We start from the raw sequence: 21,751 nt of genomic DNA, 5'->3' as shown, positions 1-21,751 counted from the left end.
TACAGTGAGATGTACAGAAAACTTTGCCACCAAGGAATCTCTTAAAACGCAATTTTACTTATCTGAGACATTATTCATTGAATCAGCATTAGCAGTGAAGCACGTATGTGGGCGAGAAATCTTAAATCTTATTCATGGGATTACTGAAATGTTATATTTTTCCGTAATTTGGAAGACAGCAGAGATACAGACCTAAAGTAATAAAAAAGATGTGGGCTTTGGACTCTCAGCAATCTTTAAATCAATGTAGCATTTGTCCCGAAGTTTGACTGTCATGTTATACTGAACACACAGAAGAAGACAGAAGTTTTGATGTAAAAGGATTAGTTTTCAAATTTGGTCTCCTAACGGACAATCAGACCCGCACCCCGAAGGGGTGATGTTGTTTAGTGAATCCAAAATAGTGGTCTTCTTTTATTTTCGCATGAAAACGCCGGAGCAGAGCCCGGCGCTCCGTGTGGCAGGTACCTCCTGTCCGCGTGCCCACTCCGTCTGCCGCCACAGGGCTCGCCCAGCTGGCTGGGGCTCTGCCAGACTACACTGCTTCTGTTTGCTAAACAAACGCATCTTACGCACTTCAGCTGCAAAGGAAAACAAAATTATGAAACCGGGCGCTTAATATAAAACCGACTTCTAAAAAAAATTATGTTAACAATTCCATGTAAGGAACCTAAGAGGTTATGCCTCCAAATCCCAGCCTCCTGCTCCTGATAGTCACCGTTTGACAAAGAGTTCTTCCCGCCTGTCCCAGCCCCGCGCCACCGGCCCCCTCAGCCCCGGCCCCGCTGCGGTGCCTCCGGGCCGCGCACGTGCCGAGCCCGCGGGCAGCACGAGGTGCGCGGCCCCACGCGCGCTCCCCGCGGGGGCGGCGGGAGGAGGCGGCGGCGGCCGTGGGCTGATCCCCGCGCGCTAGCGGCCGCTCCGCCCCGTCCCGCCCCCCCCGTCCGCTCCCCCCGTCCGCTCCCCGAATGGTTCCTCCCTCCCCCTCCGCCCCTCCTCGCGCCGGCGGGCGAGATGCGCGAGCGGGCAGAGGGAATCCCTCGGTTTCCCCTGAGTGCGCTCCGCTCTCGCGAGACTTGCGCCTCTCTCCGCATGCCGGCAGGCGCCAGGCTCTCGCGAGAGTGGCGCGGTTCCCACGCCCGGGCTGTTGTGTCTGAGGGGAGAAGCCCGGTCGCTGAGTGGGCGGTGCGCATCGCTCCCCCCCTCCCGCCCCGCGCGTGTCTCGCGGGCCCGCGCACGCGCGCTCTGGGCCGCGGGGAGGGGGGCGCTCTCGCGAGAGTAGGAGTTTTGGCGAGAGTTTGTGGAAGATGGCGCCTGTTGTGACAGGGTGAGTGCGGGGCGTTCGCGGCGCCCGCCGGAGCCGCCGCCGCCCGGGGCTGCCTGGGTGAAGCCGCGCCGCGCCTGCCCGCCCGCTCCTCGGCTGCCGCTCGGGGACACGGGGGGGCTGTCCTCCGGACGGCCCGCGGGCGGGCCCTGCGGCGCAAACCTCGCGGGGCTGGGGTCCCGCCGGGTGGGCGCACAGAGGAGGCGCCCCGGGTGCCGGCCCCGCAGCGGCCGCACTCTCCGGCCGCCCCGCGGCACGGGGTCCCGCCGGGGCCGGGCGCTTCCTTTGCTTTCCTTCTCTCCGGCACGGACACGCCGGTCGGGACTCCGTGCAGGGTCAGTGCGCATCCTGGCTGCTTCGGAGTGGGTCCCGCTCCGAGGGTTCCCAAGAGAGCGGCGGAGCCCAGCTGGGAGGGGACTTGGGGCTGGCACGGGCTGTTCGCTCTTCTCGGTCGTCCCGGCTCATCCCGCCGTCGGCGCGGGTCCTCCAGGCTCCCCCGGCCACGGACCGGGAGCGCTCGGACAAAGGGTTTTGCTGCTGAGGTTGGAAGTTGAGCGCGGTGCCCCAGCGCCCCTCGCACGGCGGGGCCGGCCGGGGCCCGGCCCGGCGCTGTCACTTGGCGGCGGAGCGCTCCCGGTCGCGCCGGGCGCGGGCGGGCTCTCCGCCCCTGCTAGCAGGACACCCGTTCCGTCAGGCTGGGCGGCAGAGGCTCCCTTTCTCCCCTCTCTGCACACCATTCCCAGGGCTTTGTTGAGTTTTAGCTGCCTTCCTTGAAATGCTGCGATGCAGGGGAGGGTAGCAGCCTCCCTACGCCACTAAGCCACGCTGGATCATAATGAATGATAGTCTCCATCCCTTTCAGCCACACTGGGTAATACTTAATCATGGCTAGCCAGCTGCAGCATGTGTCACTGTAATAAGTGACACCCTCTTAGCCACCTACAGCTGATGAATAATAACAGATCCAGATACTGCTGGTATACAGTACGCAATCACACCTGCAGTGTAACATTGCACGTTGCCATCCTGCCACATCTTGGTTGCTGCTGCTTATTTTGAGTGCCGTATCCTTAATTTTGGACTACGCTGAGCACGTGTGACTTCCCTCTATGTGTCGAGGGAAGAGACAGGAGAAGAGCAGGCTGTTTCTATACTCCACCTGTTTGTTCCAAATGAAATTTTGTCTCTTCTAGGTCTTTCTAAAACGTGGACCTTATTTTAAGATTTCACAGTGTGTCTGTGATCTTCTGTCTTCCCTGTGGGATTACATTGTCCACAGCATTGGCTCTGTGGTTAGAGAGCAACAGCCTGCTTGGGGGTGGGGTGGAGTTAGTTGATGCTTTTGTTCTCGTGGAGAAGGTAGCATTATGGTATTTTGTTGTTTTGTTTGGCTACAGTAGTGTTTCCAATTCCTCACTCTTGTTTGTCAAAAAATAAATCGAAGCTTTTGCTGTATTTCTCTCCTGTTGAAGGCATGTTGTGGCTGATACACAATTTCCCAATTAAATGTTCTTTAGAGAAGCTAATCTTGTTTGTTGTGATTCCTGGAGTGTACTATTTTAGAGGTTGGACTTGAAAGAAGGGAACAAATGCTTTTAAATGCTTTTGCTATAACTATTAGCCTGTGCTCTAGTTAGCAATTAAGTTTTTCCACGTTTCTGTTAGTTTACTCATCCGACTATTTGGACTCCATTTCCTTTTGTTTATTGATTATTACAGGATTGCCAGAAGTGTTGTCATGTTTGTGACATTAGTTTTATCCTTTTCAGATGTTTGTTAAAATGTTGACAAAACAACTGTGGATTGTTTTAAAAACAGTGATCAGATAATCAGAACAGTAGAAGAAAAAATATCGTTTTAATGAGAGTGAAAAAATTGTATGTAGTTTAGGATTATAATGCTATATTCATTGTTTAAATGTGTGTGCTGGTTTTGCATTAATTGGCATTTAGAAAAAGTCAAATAGTTCTCTGGAAAAATAATTTGATTTTCCTACTGTTAAATACTTCCAGTGTAGGTAAAATGAAAAATGCTAACTTTTGTTAATGTTGCAGTTAATATTGCGTGAAAGAGCCTGATTTTTGTTTTATTTTTTTTTAATTAAATGACGTATTTTTAGAGTGTTGCTCTGTTTCTGAATTGTCTGTGTGTATGAGGATTAAAAATTGATGATTCTCCAATTTACTGATTTTTTTTTTTTTTTTCAAAAAAAGGAGTTTTCTTTCTGGATTGTTCTGTAAAAACTTACTTGGACAGGGGAAAAAAAGTGTTTGTAATTAAAAAGCATTAACTGGAGAACCTAATATGCAAATCTTGCATTGAGTTTGAATGGGCATCACATGGGCACTCAAACTTTGAGGTAAAGCTTAAGCTGTTTTGCAGTCAGTGTTGCCTGAATGAAAAAGCTTTTTATTTTCCTGTGGAAACTATATGGCTGACCTTAAGTTATGGAACATAGGTTTATGCAGTTGGAATGGAATAGCAGAGATTGACTGCAACAGTTTTGGGGGACAGTCAGAGTACCTTACTGCATGTGCCACACTCGTGCTGCTGCCTCACAAGGAGTGTTTTGATTAAGTTTGCTCATATGTACAGTGTGACAAGCCAAACTGCTCAGTGTCAGACAAGTAACTTAAAATGAATTACTCTTCACAACTGTTATTTAAAAGAAGTGGATAATTTATGGCTGGAATTATAGGATAGTATTTTTGGGGTTTTGTGGCGTATTTTTGGTTTTGGTTCTGAACAATTTAAGGAAATATCATTTTAAGATGACAAAAATAATGAAAATGCTTCTTAAATTACAGTTTGAGTGCAAACCACTTGTTTTTAAATAATTGCTAATACTGCAAAAATACCTGTCAGCATCCATTGGCTTGAAAATTCCTCTGCTAGGTCTAATAAAGCCATATGACAGGGAAAATCTCTAGTGCCATGAACTTAATTTTGTGATTTTACAGTGACATAAACTATGGAATGGTGTCTTAGTAGCCTGGGACAACCTGATCTTTAAAATACTAGAAACCAACTTGGAAGTAACAGATTGAACGATAAATAATAGGCATTGGCTTGAGTACTCGATTACTAGTTAAAACCTCTGTAATGGCAGTGTACAATATAGCATTTGGATTATTTTTCAAACAGGTTGTGAAACCTTGAAAAAGACAAAAATACTTTGAGTAGGCTTTTTGCTGGTATGATGCTGGTTTTTCCATAGGCACTGTACAAGAGAAAATTGTTTTAGTCACATTTCTAAGTAACAAGCTATTTAAGTTCGGTGTCTGGATTAGTCATCCTGGAGTTCAGTGGTTATGAGGGCTTTCCTGACCCAGAATGCTCAATGATTTAAGGGTAAGGGAAGACTCATGAGATCTGTGATGGCACAGGAGAATGTTTGGCATCAGTGACGTGAATTTTAGTGTAGTAGTGTAATGTGACAGTCATCTGGTCATTTTGTTTCTTTGTTTTTAATGAGAAATGTGAAAAAAAACTTGTAGGAGGTTTTTGAAAGAGGGTGTTGTTCCATGAAGCTCTCCCAATTACAAGAGCAAGGGAAAAGAAGTTCAAAGGTGAAAATATAACAGTTTATCAGAACTTCAACCTCGTCTACATCCTGATTAGTAATTTTAGAATGAGGACCTTGACCAGTGAAGGTCTTGAAGCAGAGAGTGAAGTGAATGCTGCTCAAGAAGTGAGATGGGGAAGGACTTGTGTGATCTGGCCATAGGCTAAAAAAAGCTGTTGAGAGAGGAGTGTTCATAAGGATCAGTTCTAGATCTTGAAAAGAAGACTGCTTCACAATTTCAGGTGTGAACTTTTGTGTTCACATAATAAAATTTCAGCTACTAGAGGGATATCTTAGTGATGTGATAGCAGTGTTGCTGTGATCTCAACAACAGGTTATTTCTAGGACCTACAGAGAACCTAGATTTGAGGGCTAATGCTTAGTTAAGGTCAGGATTTGCAGTAGTGGAAAGGAGACTGTAGCAGTGGTGGCATGAATAAGACCTGTGTGTTGTCTGTGCTGAGACTGAACTTACAGTGAGACATCAGGGAGAGACTCAATCTGGGGTGTTGACTTGGACAAGCACAGGAGATAGGGAGTAGAAAGAATATTTCTGATTGGTGGCAGGGAGTTCATAGTTGAATTTGAATCCTGGCCCTGGATAAAGTGAAGACAAATGAAAAGAGATGCAAGGCAAAAGCCTATGAAGTGATTCATAAAATAATACAGGTGAATGAAGAGGCTCCTTCAGAAGGATACACTGAAAGAACAGAGTGATAAGGGATGAGTCATGAGAGCAACAATACCAAGGGGAGGAGTGATATTTATTTCTGGAAAAGAAGCATTGCTGGTAGTCTTGGGTAATTGACAGGTCTAGGAGGATAGCAGTTACATATTGAGTCTGAGCCTCATCATAGGTTAGGCTGCAAGAGATGTTAGAATGGTTTCAGTGAAGCTTAAGGAGTGGAAACGGCGTGATGTAGACTATAGGACAAGAAGTCATGTTTGGGTTCTTCAGGCTACAGTTTTTACTGTCACTGAAGGTTTAAACAGTGCTTATTAAGATTTAAATAACAGCATAACTGCAGCTATTGTATTGTGTATATGCACCTGATGAGTGTTAAAGATTGGGAAAAACTAGTTTACAATCAAATGAGTAGATGGTTTTGTGTGACTAACATTTAAATTGTTATCAAGGAGCATGAGGTGTCTTAAGTCAGACTATTGGGAAGTCCTTGTGAGCACTGTATTCTTGAAGGAGTCTTCTTAAATGCTGGCAAATAGTCTTTTAACCTTCTGTACTTTCATTAGAAGCGATTTTATGGAGTTAAGGTCTTAATTTGGATTTTATTTGCTTTCGCTGTTTATTCATTGTATTAAGTAGGTCTTTGTTGTTTGACTTATTCTGGTTGATACAGAGCACAAAGAAGGTTTGAAAATAATCTTTCTGTAGCTTGATTTCTCCAGAAATAATCTGTAGACTATTGTATTTGGTATAGGATGTGTGCACTTGTTATAGCCAATTAAAAGGCAATATCATTTGCTATATCTCTTTGCAAAAAAGAGTTCTCTTAAGCATGGTTCTGTACTATGAATTGCATAATGATCATGGGTTTGTGAATGAGAGTGAGTTTCCTTCCTCTGACTTGCTAATTTCTATTGTGCAGTAATAATTTATTTTAGGACTATTTTTTATTATTTTGAACTCCAAATTCTATGTTTAAAAATTCTGTCAAAAGAAGAGCAAGTAGCCTGTAGATGTGCATAAAGTCTTCCTAAAAGACTTGTGGTGCCTCCACAGATAAAGATTTTGAAGAAAAGTTTTAGAGTTACAAATTCATTGTTGGTGAAGATCACAGTTAATGTCTGTGCTATGTTTGGCTTTTGATAAATTTAAAAAGATAGGTTGTAATTTGAATTTGTAAAATACATATTTAATACAAACAAGTATTCTGTCTTATGCAATTCATTGGAATCTCTCTTGGGATGAAGAATGAAGTTTATGCGCAGTAGCAGTTTGACATTTGGAGAGCAAATCGTGTTGGCAGAATTCTGAAGTTTCAGGACATCAATTTTCTGTGTTCATAATACTTGCAACCCCAAATTCTTCTGGTGTTAATTGCAAGCACATTATTAACTGCACTATATGGCACTAATGTGCTGAAATACTGCCTCCCAAGAGCATTTCACAGGGGAGGTGTGTTTTAAGTGTTGTTTTTTTAAATGTGTTATTTCAATGTTTCTAAAATTTGAGCAAATGTGTATGCTGGCTTTTATAGAATTACTTATTTTCTTCTTTTGTGTTAAGGTGAAAAAGAGAAAAAGATAAGTGTCTCTAAGCTGTATTGTCAAATGAAATTTTCTGTTGACAAAAGTGGATATGCCTTCTAAGTCTATAGTATTTCAAGGCAATTTTATAATTACAAGTGAACTTGCATTATTTTTATGTGGAAATGCTTATAGCATTATAATGCTATGCATTTCATCCTTACCTTGAACATAATTGCATTAATCAACAATTAAGATGATACAAGGTAAGGAAATAATACAGAATTATGGTTATCTTTTGTAATGTAAGCATTCAGAAAACAGCCGATACACTTCTTTTAAAGAGGAAATTATTAATAGAAGCGGTTTCCATATCCTTATTCTTACTGATTCTTGGAACAGTAAGGGCTAAACTTAGAGTTTCTCATTTCCTCAGGTTCTACTTTTGTGGTGTTCTTTACTCATAATTTGTGTATGTATTTTGTGGTTGCTACCTTTTACAAAAAACATTGAGTAACCTTTACAACCTGAAGAAACTTTTTTGTCACCTTTGCCGTGTCGCATCACAGCCATTTGTCAGAGCCTATTTATATTGTTTAAAATGATTTAATTTTCTGAAGAATACTTTATGCTTTTCAACTGCACTTGAGTTATCCAGATGGTGATGTATGACCATGTATCTTCTTGCTTTTATGGTTGTAAATGCATAAACTACATATTTGTGGTGGTAAATTGTTATACTATGAAAGAAGAGAACGTAAGGGTTTCAGTATGTACAGTGTGGGAAGTCTCTGGATTAAGCTTGCAGATTCAGATCCTTGCAACAGACAGAGACTATTATTATATATATATAATATAATATTGTATATATATAAAAATTATATGTAAAATTTAAAATAAAGAGAGATGTGAAGATAAACATTGAGGTTTTTTAGTATTTTTATTTTTTAAAAAAGTTTGATCTGTAAAATTTTGCTATAAGATATAATTATCATGTTTTACTGTTTGATTAATACAGTTGTTTTAATGAATGACGTGCTACTGAGACATGATTTTTCTCTCTAAAGCAGCCTGAACACTTCAGTCAACACAGCACATATCTTCAGGAAGCTTGTGAGGCTCTTTTTTGAACGTGTCTTTTTATGTCATAAGTCTTGAAACATTTGTGTTGAATTGAACTACATATTTCTGTAGTTATTTAAACTAAGAGAGGCCTTGCAGGGTGATCTCGGTTAGTTAGAGGGCTGGACAGTCAGCAGATGTGAAATTTAACAAGGGTGAATGCCAGGGATGGGGTAGCTGTGGATGTGCATGGGCTAGGGAATGGGGGGCTGCAGAAAGGGACTTGGGGTCCTGGTCGATGTAAAGTTGAACATGAGTCAGCAGTGCCCTGGCAGGAGAGCCAACCCTGTCCTGGGGGGCATCAGGGACAGCATGGCCAGCCGAGCAAGGGAGGGGATTGTTCTGCTCTGCTCTGTGCTGGGGCTGTCTCACCTTGAGTGCTGTGTGTTGTTTTGTAAGAAAGATGTAAAACTCTTAGAGAGTACCCAGAGGAGCACCATGAAAATGATGAAGGGTCTAGAAAGGAAGTCATATGAGGAATAACTGAGATCATTTGTCTTATTCAGTCTGGAGGAGACCTCATCATAGCCTAGAACTTCCTCTCAGGAGGAAGCAGAGGGGCAGGCACGGACCTCTTCTCTGATGACCAGTGGCAGGGTGCAAAGAAATGGCTTGAATTTATGTCAGGAGAGGTTTAGGTTGGATATTAGGAAAACATTCCCCCGAGAAGTGGTCCCAGCACCAAGCCTGACAGAGTTCAAGAAGCATCTGGACAATGGTTTTGAGGCACATGGTGTGAATCCCTGCAGGAATTCCTGCCAGGAATTGGGCTTGATGATCCTGGTGGATCCCTTCCAACTCTGGATGTTCTATGAGTCTATGATTCTGAAGTTGTTTACATGCTTACTTTGAAAACATGACCTTACAGTGGTTGTGGTTATGGTATAACTTCACTTTTGTTTCTATTCAGGAACAGGGGTTTATCTCCATTTTGTTGTACTGCATGACTAGTTTGTAGGCAATGGTATTTCATGGACAACACTTTCTCGAATCCACAACAAGCTGTATTGGCAGCTAATAATTTTTAACTGCTCTGTGTGAGATCACACCTTAATTTAATCTTAATTTAATTTTTCTACTTCTTGTAGGTTAGATTAACGGGTGTATACTGCAATGGATCCTAGTTGATGTTTCAGTTATTAATTTAGTTTCTTATAGTTATTTGAGTAGAGGAATGAATACCTAATTTTTTTCCTTTATGAGTACAGACAAATGTAGACATTTTTCTCAATGTGTCAGAAAAAATGTCCTTCTGCTTTTGTTCTTGGTAACATTGCTTGGTTTGTAGGACATTTCATCTGCGCTTTGTTTTTTTCAAAGCCATACTTGTGGCATATTTTTAGTGTCTGGTGTTTTGGGAGATTACCAGAAAAAGTTGGTACCGAAATGAAACTTGATCAGGCTGCTGTGAAACTCGGAATTTTCCAAGCCTGAAAGAGGGAATTGAATTGTGCAAAGTACTGGTCCCTAATTTTTTGCTGAACTGTAGAAACTACATGGAATAAAAGATACTCTTCAGAAAATATCCTGTTTTCCTTTTCCTGGCAGCTCTTATTTTTGCTCTGTAATTTAATTTTGTCTGGGAGCAGTGGCAAAGGATCTTGCAGGCAGTGTTTGCAAGTTACAAATTGTGGATTAGGAGCTACCAGTGGAGAAAATAAGGTTAAAGTTGTTTGCTTAGCAGAAGAATTTGTGAAACTAAGCTTTTATCAGTTACTGATTGCTGGGGAGGTTGTCTTGGTAAGGGGTGTTACTGCTTTCACTGGTGATCTGACAAAAAGGCAGCGTCAAAATTAGGGTCTAGAGTTTTGGAGTTGCTTGTGCACACTCTGAGTTTATGCCATTGTGGAAGAGTTCTAAGGCCAGGCAGAATAAATAATAATTAGCCTTACTCAGTTATTGTTGTTGTTCCAGCCGTCTGCGTAAAAGCTCTTCGTGTCCTGAACATGAAAAAACAAGCACAAAACCCTAGTGACTTGCCAAGGTCAAACAGAGCCTGTAGAGAGGTGGAAATGGAATTGCTTCTCCTGCCTCTGTTCTTGTACTTGGTGTAGTTATGGGCTGTTTGCTGGGTTTTGACAGGTGACATCATGTTGTCTCTCCCAGCTGCGGCCGTGAAAGCTGGTCAGGAGAGATCAGACTTCCTTAGATTTTTCATCTGCATAACAGAAAGGTATGGTAAAGACTTGAGTGACTGTATTCATCATTAATGTGTTTTGGTTATAGTAAGTGATTTTCAAGTGGACACTAGAGAGATGCTGCTCTTACATAACTGAGACAGATGCGATGGTTAGGGCATGACCAGTAGATAAATGTACCATGTAATAAAATGAAGTGATGCTGCAGTGTGCTGTTGCCATGTCTTTATACTGTGGGAGAAATTACTCTTTATAGGTACTTATTTTAAAATTGAAAATATTTCACTGCTTTCCAAATCTGCCACCCAGCTCTGGTTTCAGTGGTGAGTGTCAGAATTCAGAAAAGGCTTTGATGAAAGACTGCTGTTATTCTGCATGTGTGTGCTTCTTTTCATGCTTAGCTTTCTAGTAGATATACAGACTAATAAAATCCTCAATAATGTAATATCTTCCAGAAGTTATGGGGATATATCAAAACTATTTTGGACATGTCTTTTTGTCCAAGTATTTTTGTGGCCAAATTTTCTTCTTCTGCTCTTCAGTGCTTCCTTTTTAGCATTGAGTCCTGGGGTAGTGTTGGTTTAATGTAGTTTGTTGGGGGTTTGGTTTTTGGTTGGTTGGTTGGGATTTTGTTTGTGTTTTTCTGTTTCTATGTGGGGTTTTTGTTTTTTTTTAATTTTCCTTTGCATTTCGGATTTTTTTTCATTTACTATTGCATGATTGATGTTGCTTTTCGTATGTTTTGTTTATGCGTGCATTACAAATTTCTCACTAGTAAGTGACAGAGAGCAGCTAATCAAAATAAGTATTTGGGATTAGGCTTCCTCTTTCAAAGAGGCTTGTAGCACGCTTGATGTATTGTGGCAAACTGTTTTAGTCAGCACAGATACTGAGATGGAATTCTGATCACAATATAAAAGTTCAAGGGATCTTTGTCTATACTAAATTCACAGGAGTGCCCTCCTCTGTTAATTGTTTTGCTGTTCATTGTGGAGGTAACATGTCTCTTAGTTTGTCTCTAAGAGTGATAGAAGAATGTGTTAAGTAGAGAGAAAAAAACAGGCAGTTCTCTAGAGCTAAAGCAAATTTTTTGTTATAAGAGTCACCTGAAGCAGGAAAGGCATGAAAACCTATTCTGATAATCTATTTTAATTAATAATTTAGATGTTGGCCAGGCTCATGTTCAGTTTTGATAATACAGTAAATAAGATTAGTGTTCCCAGTGCTTACGTTTAGATAGCAGCACTCTCAAAATACCAAGAACTGTGTTAAAACAAACGTGAGAACTATGCCAAAACAAACATCAGAACTTTTTGCTTTTTTTTTGCAATGGGCAAAATACCTGTATTTCACAACAGTTAGCAGGCAAAACAAAGGAGTCGTTATGAAACAATGTTTAAAAAAGGTTTTACTGAGTTTTACTCCCAATCAGCTTGTTGAAGTGATAAATCATACTTCACATGGTAGCAAAGGAAAAGTAGACCAGGCCTTTACCGTCATTTGTGTTTGTTCAAAGCTACTAGAAAGTACGGGGCAACTCTTGTTGCTGGATCCCTTGTGCTTTAAGTGTAATAATCATTACTTTTGACTGGCTGCATCTGCATGGAGCTTTTGAGACTGCAGTAAACAAAAAGTGACCGTAGAAGATACCCTGAAGAAACCTCTCAAGACAGAGTTTGAAGCCAGTCCTTATATATGGGTGTTCCTTGAACATAGCCTGAATTTCCATATGGAAATAAAATATGAAGGAAAGCTCAGGGCATATCAGTTTTTTTTTCCAGTGATTCTGGGTTCCATGGTTTTTCTGGAAAAATTCTTAACTTTTTTTTTGATTGATAAATGCTTAGTAAATAATTAGAAAAACTGAACTGACTTTACGCCTTAATGTCTTGTCATATTGCAGGATGGCACTTAGAGTTAGCAGTAGACTGGTTAGACTTGTCAGTTTGCATAGTCATGGAAGTTAAATTTTTAAGTTTATCTGAAAAAAACTGAAAAGTTTTACTAGTTAGTTTTCTAAAAAAAACCAAACCAAAAGCAACAAACCTATGTTAGCCAGAAGGTATTAGGCAGTGATAAGTATTTTATCTGTAGAAATAAGAGACTTCTTCATTCACTGAAAGTTTTCTTCTGTCCTTAGGATTCAAATTGTGGATATTGTTGTTGGAAGTACTCAGCAGATTGTACTAGTGGTGCTTCTGATATTTTCTTTTTTGTGTTCAGTATTCTCCTACCTAATGACCCTGATTGTAGAAGAGTTTTTTCAGTAATGATACTACATTTTTAAAGATAAAAATACTTTTCTGCCATTGTACAAATTACATTCCTAACTAATATTTTCTCTTTTTATTGTTTTGTTTTGGCATGAGTGGAAAAACACGTATAGCCACTGCTTGACATTCCTCTGATTCTGGTTTATATCTGGTCAATTCTGCTGCTTCTTGTTACATACAGAGCATACTGAAATAACGTAGGGTATTGTGTTTTGCTTAGTCATTTTCAATTGTGTTTTCTCCTGAATTTTGTGAGTAGCTCTCAACTAGTTTTGCTTCTGGATCTCCTTTTTTTTCCCCTCTTTAATTATTTTTAATGGAGTAGCACACCAGAGTACTTTCCCTGTTTTATTTTTCTGTGAAGCTTCTGTGTAAGCCCCCATTCTCTTAGTTCCATGTTCACTTATGTTTGTCCAGAGCAGTACTTTCAGACTACTTCCCAACAGTGTTGTTTCTTTTTCCCTCTAAATTTTGCTGTGACTAGCCCTAAGGTTTGTGGTGTACTTGGAGCATCACCAGAGCCATTATCTACAGAGCGAGGAAGTCACTGTTGTTACTCAGCTAGTGTGGTAATCTAACAACTGTATGTTTTAAATCAAGTCCAAACCCTATTCCTTACTTTGGGGAACTTGAAACTTCACTTTGTCAATGTCTTGGATCATGAGAGGGGATGTCTAATAAGCACTTGTATGCGACTTGTCTCTCCCCTTAAGAACTGATGAGGATTGGAGAGAAAAGAAAATCTAAAGTATTTAAGAACCTGAGATATCTCATGTAACGGAAGACTAAACATTGATACAGAAAGATAACTGTAAAACTTTTATTGATAAAGGCAGAGAAAAATCTGGTGTTACTATTGTGAAAGCAGGAAATGTATTTTGGAGGGGGAAGAAGACATAGTGAAGGATCACGTTTTTTTGGAGGAGTTTTGTTTTTTGCTTTTACCACCTTTCTTTATTTTAAAATGTTTCAATCCTCTTCATGTATGGGAAGCTACTACTATTTTTTTATCCTTTTGCTGCTCCAAAGAGAATGGATGAAATACAACTTCAAATGAATACAGACTGCATTCTGTTGCTAGTGGCTTTGTAGGGTGTATATTGAAAGCTGTGAAGAAGCAGGACACTTTGTTCTTACTAACATGGTGTATTTCTAAAGCAACAAAACAGGGAGAAAGGATTGTTTTTGAAGTGATGAAAACCAACAAAGTAAAGCTGAGACCAGGTTAAATTCTGTAAATAAGCATTGCCCAAAAAGTGGGGGGGGGTGGGGGGGGGGGGGTGTGTCTGTGTATATAGATACACTTAAAAATGATTGTTACACATCTTTAATATACAGCTTGGATTTATATTTGCTAAACATGCAGTTCCTTCTAACATGAGTTAAAAGAGTGTGGTGTTCTACATGAAATTATAACTTTTATTTTTACCTAGTTCAGTGGTTGAATGCAAGCATTTGATTTGCTTTTCTTTTCAGAATCCTAGAGAAAAGGTATCATACTGGGGTGTCTTAATAGAGGTTAAAAATTAACAGTTTGATTGAGATAGTTCTCTTACACTTTTTGTTCTTGTTACAGAAGGTATCTTTATTAGTGATACACGTCCTGATCATGTCTGGTCTTGCTTCAAAAAAGAAATGTATTTGAAAGCTTACTATACAGATACTCTGTAAGTAGATGTGTAACAATGGTGCACTTTTTATTCCAACAGTAAGCCTCAGTTTACTTTTGCTGGTTAAATAACTCATGTGGGTCTTTGTCTAAAACATTTTTCCCACTTCATTTTGGAACAAAATTTAGAAAGTCAAACGGCATATCTTTTGAATATCAGAATTGAGTAGTTGTTCCAGCCAGTGAGGCTAATGTGTACAACCTTGCTCCTTTGGTTAAAGGTTTTTTCCTTTAGTGAAAGGAATCTTCAAACTGTCTGTCTTGCAGCACTGGTCCGTAGTTGGAGAAACAGGAAGCAAACACTTAAGGATTGTCCCAAATCACCATTGCTCTTTCAGTCTGTGGCGTTTTCCTTTTTTTCAGCTGCTTTCTTAATTTCTTTCTTGGAAGCCAAATGTAGCTTCATACAGTTTTCCTAAGAGTTGAGTCATTTATCAGCTTCTCCTTTGCCAAATAATCTATAATGGAATCCACTACATTTTCTCTGCCTGAGGCTGTTTATTGCATTGTCCACTTGCTTTTGACTTGCTGTCTCAGTCCTTTTGATTGCTTATTCTATCTGTTTTCTGCAGTGTTGTAGTTAATTGTAGCTGTTAGAAACATCTTGAGGACTCTTAAGTTCAAAGTGCCCTAGGTCTTGGCGCAGTGTCCTTCCTGTAAGTAACCTGTCACTCAAGCTGCTTGCAAGCTGTTGGTTGGCATGCAGGTCCGGGGAGTCCTTTTAACAGGGCTGTAGTATACCTTAAAGGGTGGACTCTGGTTTTCATTATAAAACCAGCAGGATAACTGGAGTTCTCTATACTCCTTGTGTTTTGGGAAGAACGGTGTGCTGAATGTTGAGTATACTTCAGGTTTGTCCCAAGGTGTGGTGGTGTGACCAACCAGATCTTGTAAGTAGCAAAAGGATCATAGTTGAAAGGCTGTTGGGTGCCTGTCATGGCATTGTTTGTGCAGTTAATGAAGATTTATTTCTTCCAGGGCATCGTGCTTTGTAGTTGCCAGTCTCTTGGGGAAAATGGTTTCCTTTTTAAAAAAAACACAGAAAACTAACTTGATGCTGAAAACTTCAAAGGACCAGTCCTTTGCTACCCTCCCCTCCCCCCAAAAATTGCTAGTAGAGATTTATTATGCTTTCCCTTAAAGTTTGTGGTTAATTTTATTACGAAGCATTTGTATTATCATGCCACATTTGACAGCTGGTTTCAGCTTCAGACAGAAGTGGCATTCTGTCACACCACTTTGTTTGGTGGTGAGCATCTGTGACTGCTGAGTTGTGATTTGCAGGCTTTTCCAGTGATCTGTTAAAATTAAATTTTAATGTTGGGGTGGAACAACTCTTTGAGGCTGATCATATTAATGATGTAAAGTTGCCTTGGGTTTTCCTTGCACTGAACTGAAAATAGTCACAGATGGGAGAATGTTCAGAGGAGGTACCATTTTGGCTTGTGTGGTTCTTACTCTCCTTCAGCTGTCCATTAATCCTGCTGCTGGAAATGGAGAAGTGGATTGCTAGAGCCTTGGCCTGAATAACCCATGCATCCACTAGCAGTGGGAGCAGAAGGCCCTGCACATCTTGGTGGATTTTCTTAACTCCGTCCTTCTTCCTCATCTTTGGCTCACTTCGTAATAGCAAAAGGGAATGGAAAAGAAAGGATGGGTGCTGGTCTGGAGCTGGGGAACAGAATGAACTCTCTGAAGGTAGATAATGATGTATGTATATGTGTGTGGAGTCAATTGTCTCTTGAATTTTCTACTGCTGCACAGACATTGAAGAAATTGTGGTGGTGGGAAAAGTAGATTTTGTTATCTCATTGTTAAAGTTTTTTGTCTGATTCTTTGTGTTTTTGTTTATTGTGGTAAGGAAACATTGAGTGGCTTGTCAGTTTTACACATATTCTTTTATTCAACTGTAGAGAAGTTGTTATTTCTCTCCCCCCAAGGGAGTTTCCCCTGTGTATGGAAAAATAAAAAACAGAAGTGAAAAATACCTCAGGCTTCCAAACCTGTCGCTCACGTTTCACTTCTCCCACTACCTTTCTTGTCATACAAGTAGTCCGGCAGTCCTCCCCCTGCCCCATAGCAATACCATCTATCTGAAAAGCTAGACGCTGTCATAGCAAATATGGTAGCTAACTTAGCACACCAAATTATTACAACAACCTGTGAACCACTGGGTAAATAAAATTTAAAAAAATTACACATTACACATTGCTACACTTTTCTGGTGTTTATCTTTAACTCGCCAGAATGTTTTACCTGACTTTTTTTCAGGCTAGTAAATATAGCAACTTGATACCTGTTCCAAGATGTTTATAGTTATAAGTAAATCCAGTATGCAACTCATAGGCTTTTTTTGTTTAAAAATCCACTTAAGGCAGGGGCCCTAAAATTGTGTGTAACTCAGCAGTTAAGTTGCATTTCATGATATGTTATTGTCACTAGAAATTCAGAACACTCTCTGTTTACAATTTGATCATAGAGTAAATGGTTTCTCTGTTTCTTACAACCAGGTGAGCAGTATATAGGTGACATACTGTATTCAATATGAATGCTGTCTTCACAGTATTTAATCTTTCCCACAACCATGTAAGAGAATTTAAGCAGTTTAAAACTCATACTCTGAATTTTCTTCGTTTGTTTAAACTGCATTTTGTGTATGTTCTCTTGTCATGTAACAGGTTTGTGGGGTTTTAGCCTCGTAAGTTGTTCTATAAATGATAGGACTAAAGAACTTCTGTATCCTGTACACTTGTACCTTGTATGGTGATGAAACTTTACTGGACAATACCATGAACTCCTTCATCCCTAGTGGGCAAAGTGTGGTGGTAATAGATCTAAGGCATAAACCTACTGTCCAACCAAATGGCATATGCAAAGTGATCAGCTGTGAAACAGTAATTTCTAAATTCTGCTTAGTCTTTTTTGATGACATTGGAAATGTCTATCCAGCTTCCAGTTCTCATAAAGCTCATAGCAACTTAATTTTCTTTAAATGTTCTTTTCTTCTTTTTAAACTTAGTTAAAACTAATTTATGGGCTTCTAAGTTATTGTAAGGATGGCTAATCAATTTATTAATTGTACTAATACAGTACTAAACCTGCTCTGTTTCTGATATAGGTTATCCCTTGATTTTCTTTCGAAGGAGACTTTTGTCTTCCTTTATCTTGGCTGCCTGGCCGTCTGCATATTTTCATTCCATAGTTCAGGTTATCTGTCTGATGGTTGAACTTTAATGATTGCGTTTATCAATTTTTTCTTCTGTTTTGGAGAGTTCAGTCTGCCCTGTTTGAGGCAGCAGTGGGCAGAAATTTCAGGAAGGACATCTCTCTATAGACTGGCATGTTTCACATAGTACATACATGTTAGTCCTGTGTTGGTAATCATTTTTAGCTGGTCAAGGTACTCTCGACAGGGTTGGTAGCTGCTGACTGAAATGACAAATTTGATTGCTTAGTGCTTTTGACAATTTACATTCCCTTCTGGCATGAATGTACTTGGAAGGATGAGACAGTGTTTTGAAAAGAGGTTGGGTTCAGAGCTCAGCAGTTGGGAGCCTTCACAACACTGCTTAGGCACGCTTTTCATGGTGTAAAATCCTTGCAAAAAGTTGTGCCAGCACAGGCATTATTCTGGGAAACTATGTTTGTAGCAGTCACAGGTTCAAGATCATGCAGAAGTTAAGTGCTGTTGGGTAATTATTTTTTTTTTTTTAAATACTGGTTCCTTAAATACTTAGAATACCTCTGTTAAGTAAAGTTTGTCTCAAAAAAACCATTCTTGTTTTCAAATTGGCTTCATGGTTTATAGTGTACCTCATTAAGATGCAGGGAGAAGTTTTACCAGTAATTTGCATCTGTGTGGGGTTTAAACTTGACAAACCTGAAAAGCAAGCCTCCTTGAATTAAATATGATTCACACAATTTCCATTTTAAAAAATGGACAGTATTAACTGCTTTGCATTTTTGCTCTTCAGGATTTTTTTACTTATAAAAATGCCACTACAGAAAAAACCCACCCAAAACAACAACAACCAAAAAACAGTAAAAAAAAAACAGTAAAAGCTGTTAGGGCACAATAGGAGCATGTGTGACTATGCAAGAGAACTATAATACCAGAAAAAAGGATGATAAGGTGTTAGCTTACTGACATTCCAGCCATGTAATCTAATCTTTTCATATGGTTATTGTAAATGTACTGTGATAAGGAGGAGTAAATGTTTATTATTGGAGTGTCTGTTTAATTATCTTGTACAGGGATCATTGACCCAGTTACCATAACAGTAGTTAAAAGTATTATCATCCTTGATGGTAGGCATTGTGGAGATTGTATTTCTCTAGCAATTTTTTCCTAAATATTTTAGTTTTACAATTATAACTAGCAGTAATCAGGAGGAGTTTCTAGCTTAAAAAATTTTAACAGAAAGTAGTTTTAACAGAAAATTTAACAGCAATAGTTTTTGTTGTACTTATTCTATTTTTGTCTTTCTCCTTCAAGTCAAGTATTTTTTAAAATGGGAATATGAATTTCTGGCTTTCCTATGTTGGAATGCTCTATTGTTTATATATGCTTCTGTAGCTGCAGTAAAATTTAATATCTTAGAAACTTAGAATGTATCTGTAAATTAATTCAACAACAGTGACAAAAAGTCCAAGACTTCCAAATCTTTTAAAACAACTATTTATCTTAAAATCCAGGTTTGTAAACTGTAGATGGAATATTACCTAATTTTGCTGTCTGTGCAAGTTATATGACTTTAAAGATTTAAGAATAATTTGCTTATATTAAATGCTTCCCAATTAGAGACCTTCAGCACAATCATAGGGAAAAAGCCTAACGGTGAAGAATGGTCTCCAACTGACATAGTTGTCCTAGAAAGTTGAAAAAGAGCCTTCTAATTCTCATTCTTTTCTGGGATGTGTTTATTGCTGCTGTTTTTATATTCATGGGATGATGTATTCATAAGCTTAATTACGAAACAATACACTTGAGATTGATTAATTCTAGGATACTGACAGCTCATTTTGCAACTGCGCCCAGTTAATGTTGGTGTAACCACGTAATTCCTGGGTGATGCAAGAAAACATCTGATATCTAGGAAACCCTATAATTTTTTAACACAGGTTGGTGCCAAATACAGCTTTGTTGAAAGGTGTGTGTATGCACAGGTTTTGTGTCATCATTTTAATCTACTGAGGAGATAAATTTTATTTACCAATTTGGAAATTACTGTTTGCATGGCAACCTGCTTAAGTGCTGATAACCTATTCGCTGCTTGCATACTGATCCAATTTTTGAATTGTTTTACAACTCTAGGATCAGTGGGTGAGACATAGTTCAGAGCAATAAGCTTATAGAACTCTAGCAATTTACTTTTATTGAAAATTAGGAGCTGCTTCCATATTGCATTTTGGAGGCTCACAGTATAGAAGTTGGAGGAAGAAAGGGAATAAAAGGAGAGGGTACATACTGTAATAATACTGTGTTTAAAAAAATCATATATTGTATAAAAAAGTTGACTGAAAGTGACTGAGGAGGGAGATGATAAGGAATTGTCCCCATTTCTTAGAGGTGTTTTGTAGAAGTGTGAAATTACAGGTAAGATACTTTAAAATGTCTCTTTGAAACTTGTTTTAGAGAGCTAGGCACTGCTGTCACAGCTTACAGTTCCTAAAACAAGACCAGTTAAGGGAGTGTATGAACTGGGATTTGTTGGCTTTTTGCTATTATTGTTATTATTATTAACATTATTTGCAATACTGTTAAGTGGGTTTAAATTGAAAATAGGAGTGCACCACATTTCAAACTGCCCTGCTACTGAAGTAGGTGGTCACATTCTCCTGAGTGTGCCTGTTGATCACAGTGGGATGGTGCTGGCATTCACTGAGTTTGTGACTGAATCAATGAAATCCCCTTTCCCCTTTCCCCTTTCCCCTTTCCCCTTTCCCCTTTCCCCTTTCCCCTTTCCCCTTTCCCCTTTCCCCTTTCCCCTTTCCCCTTTCCCCTTTCCCCTTTCCCCTTTCCCCTTTCCCCTTTCCCCTTTCCCCTTTCCCCTTTCCCCTTTCCCCTTTCCCCTTTCCCCTTTCCCCTTTCCCCTTTCCCCTTTCCCCTTTCCCCTTTCCCCTTTCCCCTTTCCCCTTTCCCCTGGCTTCCCCAAAAGGATGTTTTTTTTTTTCTGGGTTACTGATTTGAATTTATCTGTGGAAGGGTCTGACAAGTGCTGGAATTTGGTGTTTGAGGTTAGGTTAGTGCAGCTGGGGGTAACTGGCAAGCAAGACCTGTTTGGCAGTGACAAATCAGCTCAGCTGCCTCTGAAGCCACAGTCCAACTGTGAACTGGAGCAGCTGTGATACAGGCACGTTTGCTTGTCCTGACCTAGCAGAGAGGTGGGAAAGGCATTTGAGACAGTGGTGACTTAAACTGTCACAGCAAGACTTGTCAGAGTTGGTCTGCTTAAACCTTGGAGATGTCAGTTTACTTAGCTGTCACTTTGTATTAAGTTCTGACTGCAGTTGGGGTGAGAGTCTTACAGGTATCCTAAGCTAAACTTTGACTGAGGATGTTAGTCTCTTGGTAAGATCTTTTAATTTTACTTAAGACTTGCATTTTGCAAGTCATTTTCTGTACTGAATTCCTCTGTGTGTTTTCTTGAATTATAGTTCATTCCCTTGAGAGTTACAGGCTTCCTTAGCTGCTCTTAATAATCATTTTTGGCTTCTGTTGAAGTTGAGCTTGCTGAGGTGACCAAACAGCTTTCTGCAATCAACATGACTGGTTTCCCTGTCTCCTGCTTTCCCGTGTATTGGTGGTGTGCCAGATTGATGGACTGACTTAGCTCCTTTTGAAGGTCTGAGCACTGCAGGTGGTGCATAGGAAGCGAGTTGAGGAGCTTGGAGCAGGGACAGTAAGCCCCTTAGAGACAGATTAGGCCATTCTCCTTGTTTTTCTGCTCATAGGAAGCAGTTGCTGCAGCAATAAAGCTCCTTTGTTTATGAGGGTATAGGGTAAGGAAAAGGACATGGAAGAGTGATTATTCTATTACTTTATTAGAGTGGTGGTTAGAGATTTTGAAGCTGACCAAGGACTGTCCCCATCAAGAACCCGTTATCTCTTTAAGGAGTGTTCCAAAGAAATACCTATTTGCCTTTATGGTTAGTGAGGTTAGTCTGGCTTTTTGAGAATCTTCTGCCTTTGCAAATTCAGTATGGTTCTTTACCACTTCCTTATAAAATCATTCACTTCTGTTATATATTTTTGGTATTACAGTGAATGGTGGTGGTTCAAAGAAAACCATGAACCTTAACTTTTTGTCCTTCTTTTTATTCACTTTTGTTAAAGTTATCTTCTGCACAGAATATCAGTGCTTATCTTCCAGTTAAGGATGGAAATTATATTTAGAGAGCAGAAACTGTTCTTTGAATGCTGCAGAGATTCAGCCACTGAAATGAAGGTTG

General features: G+C 39.9%; 1 protein-coding gene across 3 annotated transcripts in view; it reads left to right on the top strand.

Moving 5' to 3' along the window:
- The first annotated feature begins 1,261 nt into the window (after window positions 1-1,261).
- RBPJ (recombination signal binding protein for immunoglobulin kappa J region) overlaps window positions 1,262-21,751 on the top strand; it is a 59,895-nt gene continuing 39,405 nt past the window's right edge. Inside the window, exon 1 of one of the 3 annotated variants that reach the window (XM_033060641.2) lies at window positions 1,262-1,327. In XM_033060641.2, the coding sequence (XP_032916532.1) occupies window positions 1,308-1,327 (20 nt within the window). In that variant the 5' untranslated portion in view covers window positions 1,262-1,307. Of the gene's footprint in view, window positions 1,328-10,371; window positions 10,393-15,811; window positions 15,998-21,751 lie in introns of those variants that run through there. The other 2 variants (XM_033060639.2, XM_033060642.2) reach the window with 2 other exon arrangements.

This window comes from Catharus ustulatus, chromosome 5 (genome assembly GCF_009819885.2).
Source record: "Catharus ustulatus isolate bCatUst1 chromosome 5, bCatUst1.pri.v2, whole genome shotgun sequence".
In the NCBI taxonomy this organism is placed as follows: domain Eukaryota; kingdom Metazoa; phylum Chordata; class Aves; order Passeriformes; family Turdidae; genus Catharus; species Catharus ustulatus.
This window is presented reverse-complemented; position numbering and strand designations above follow the sequence as displayed.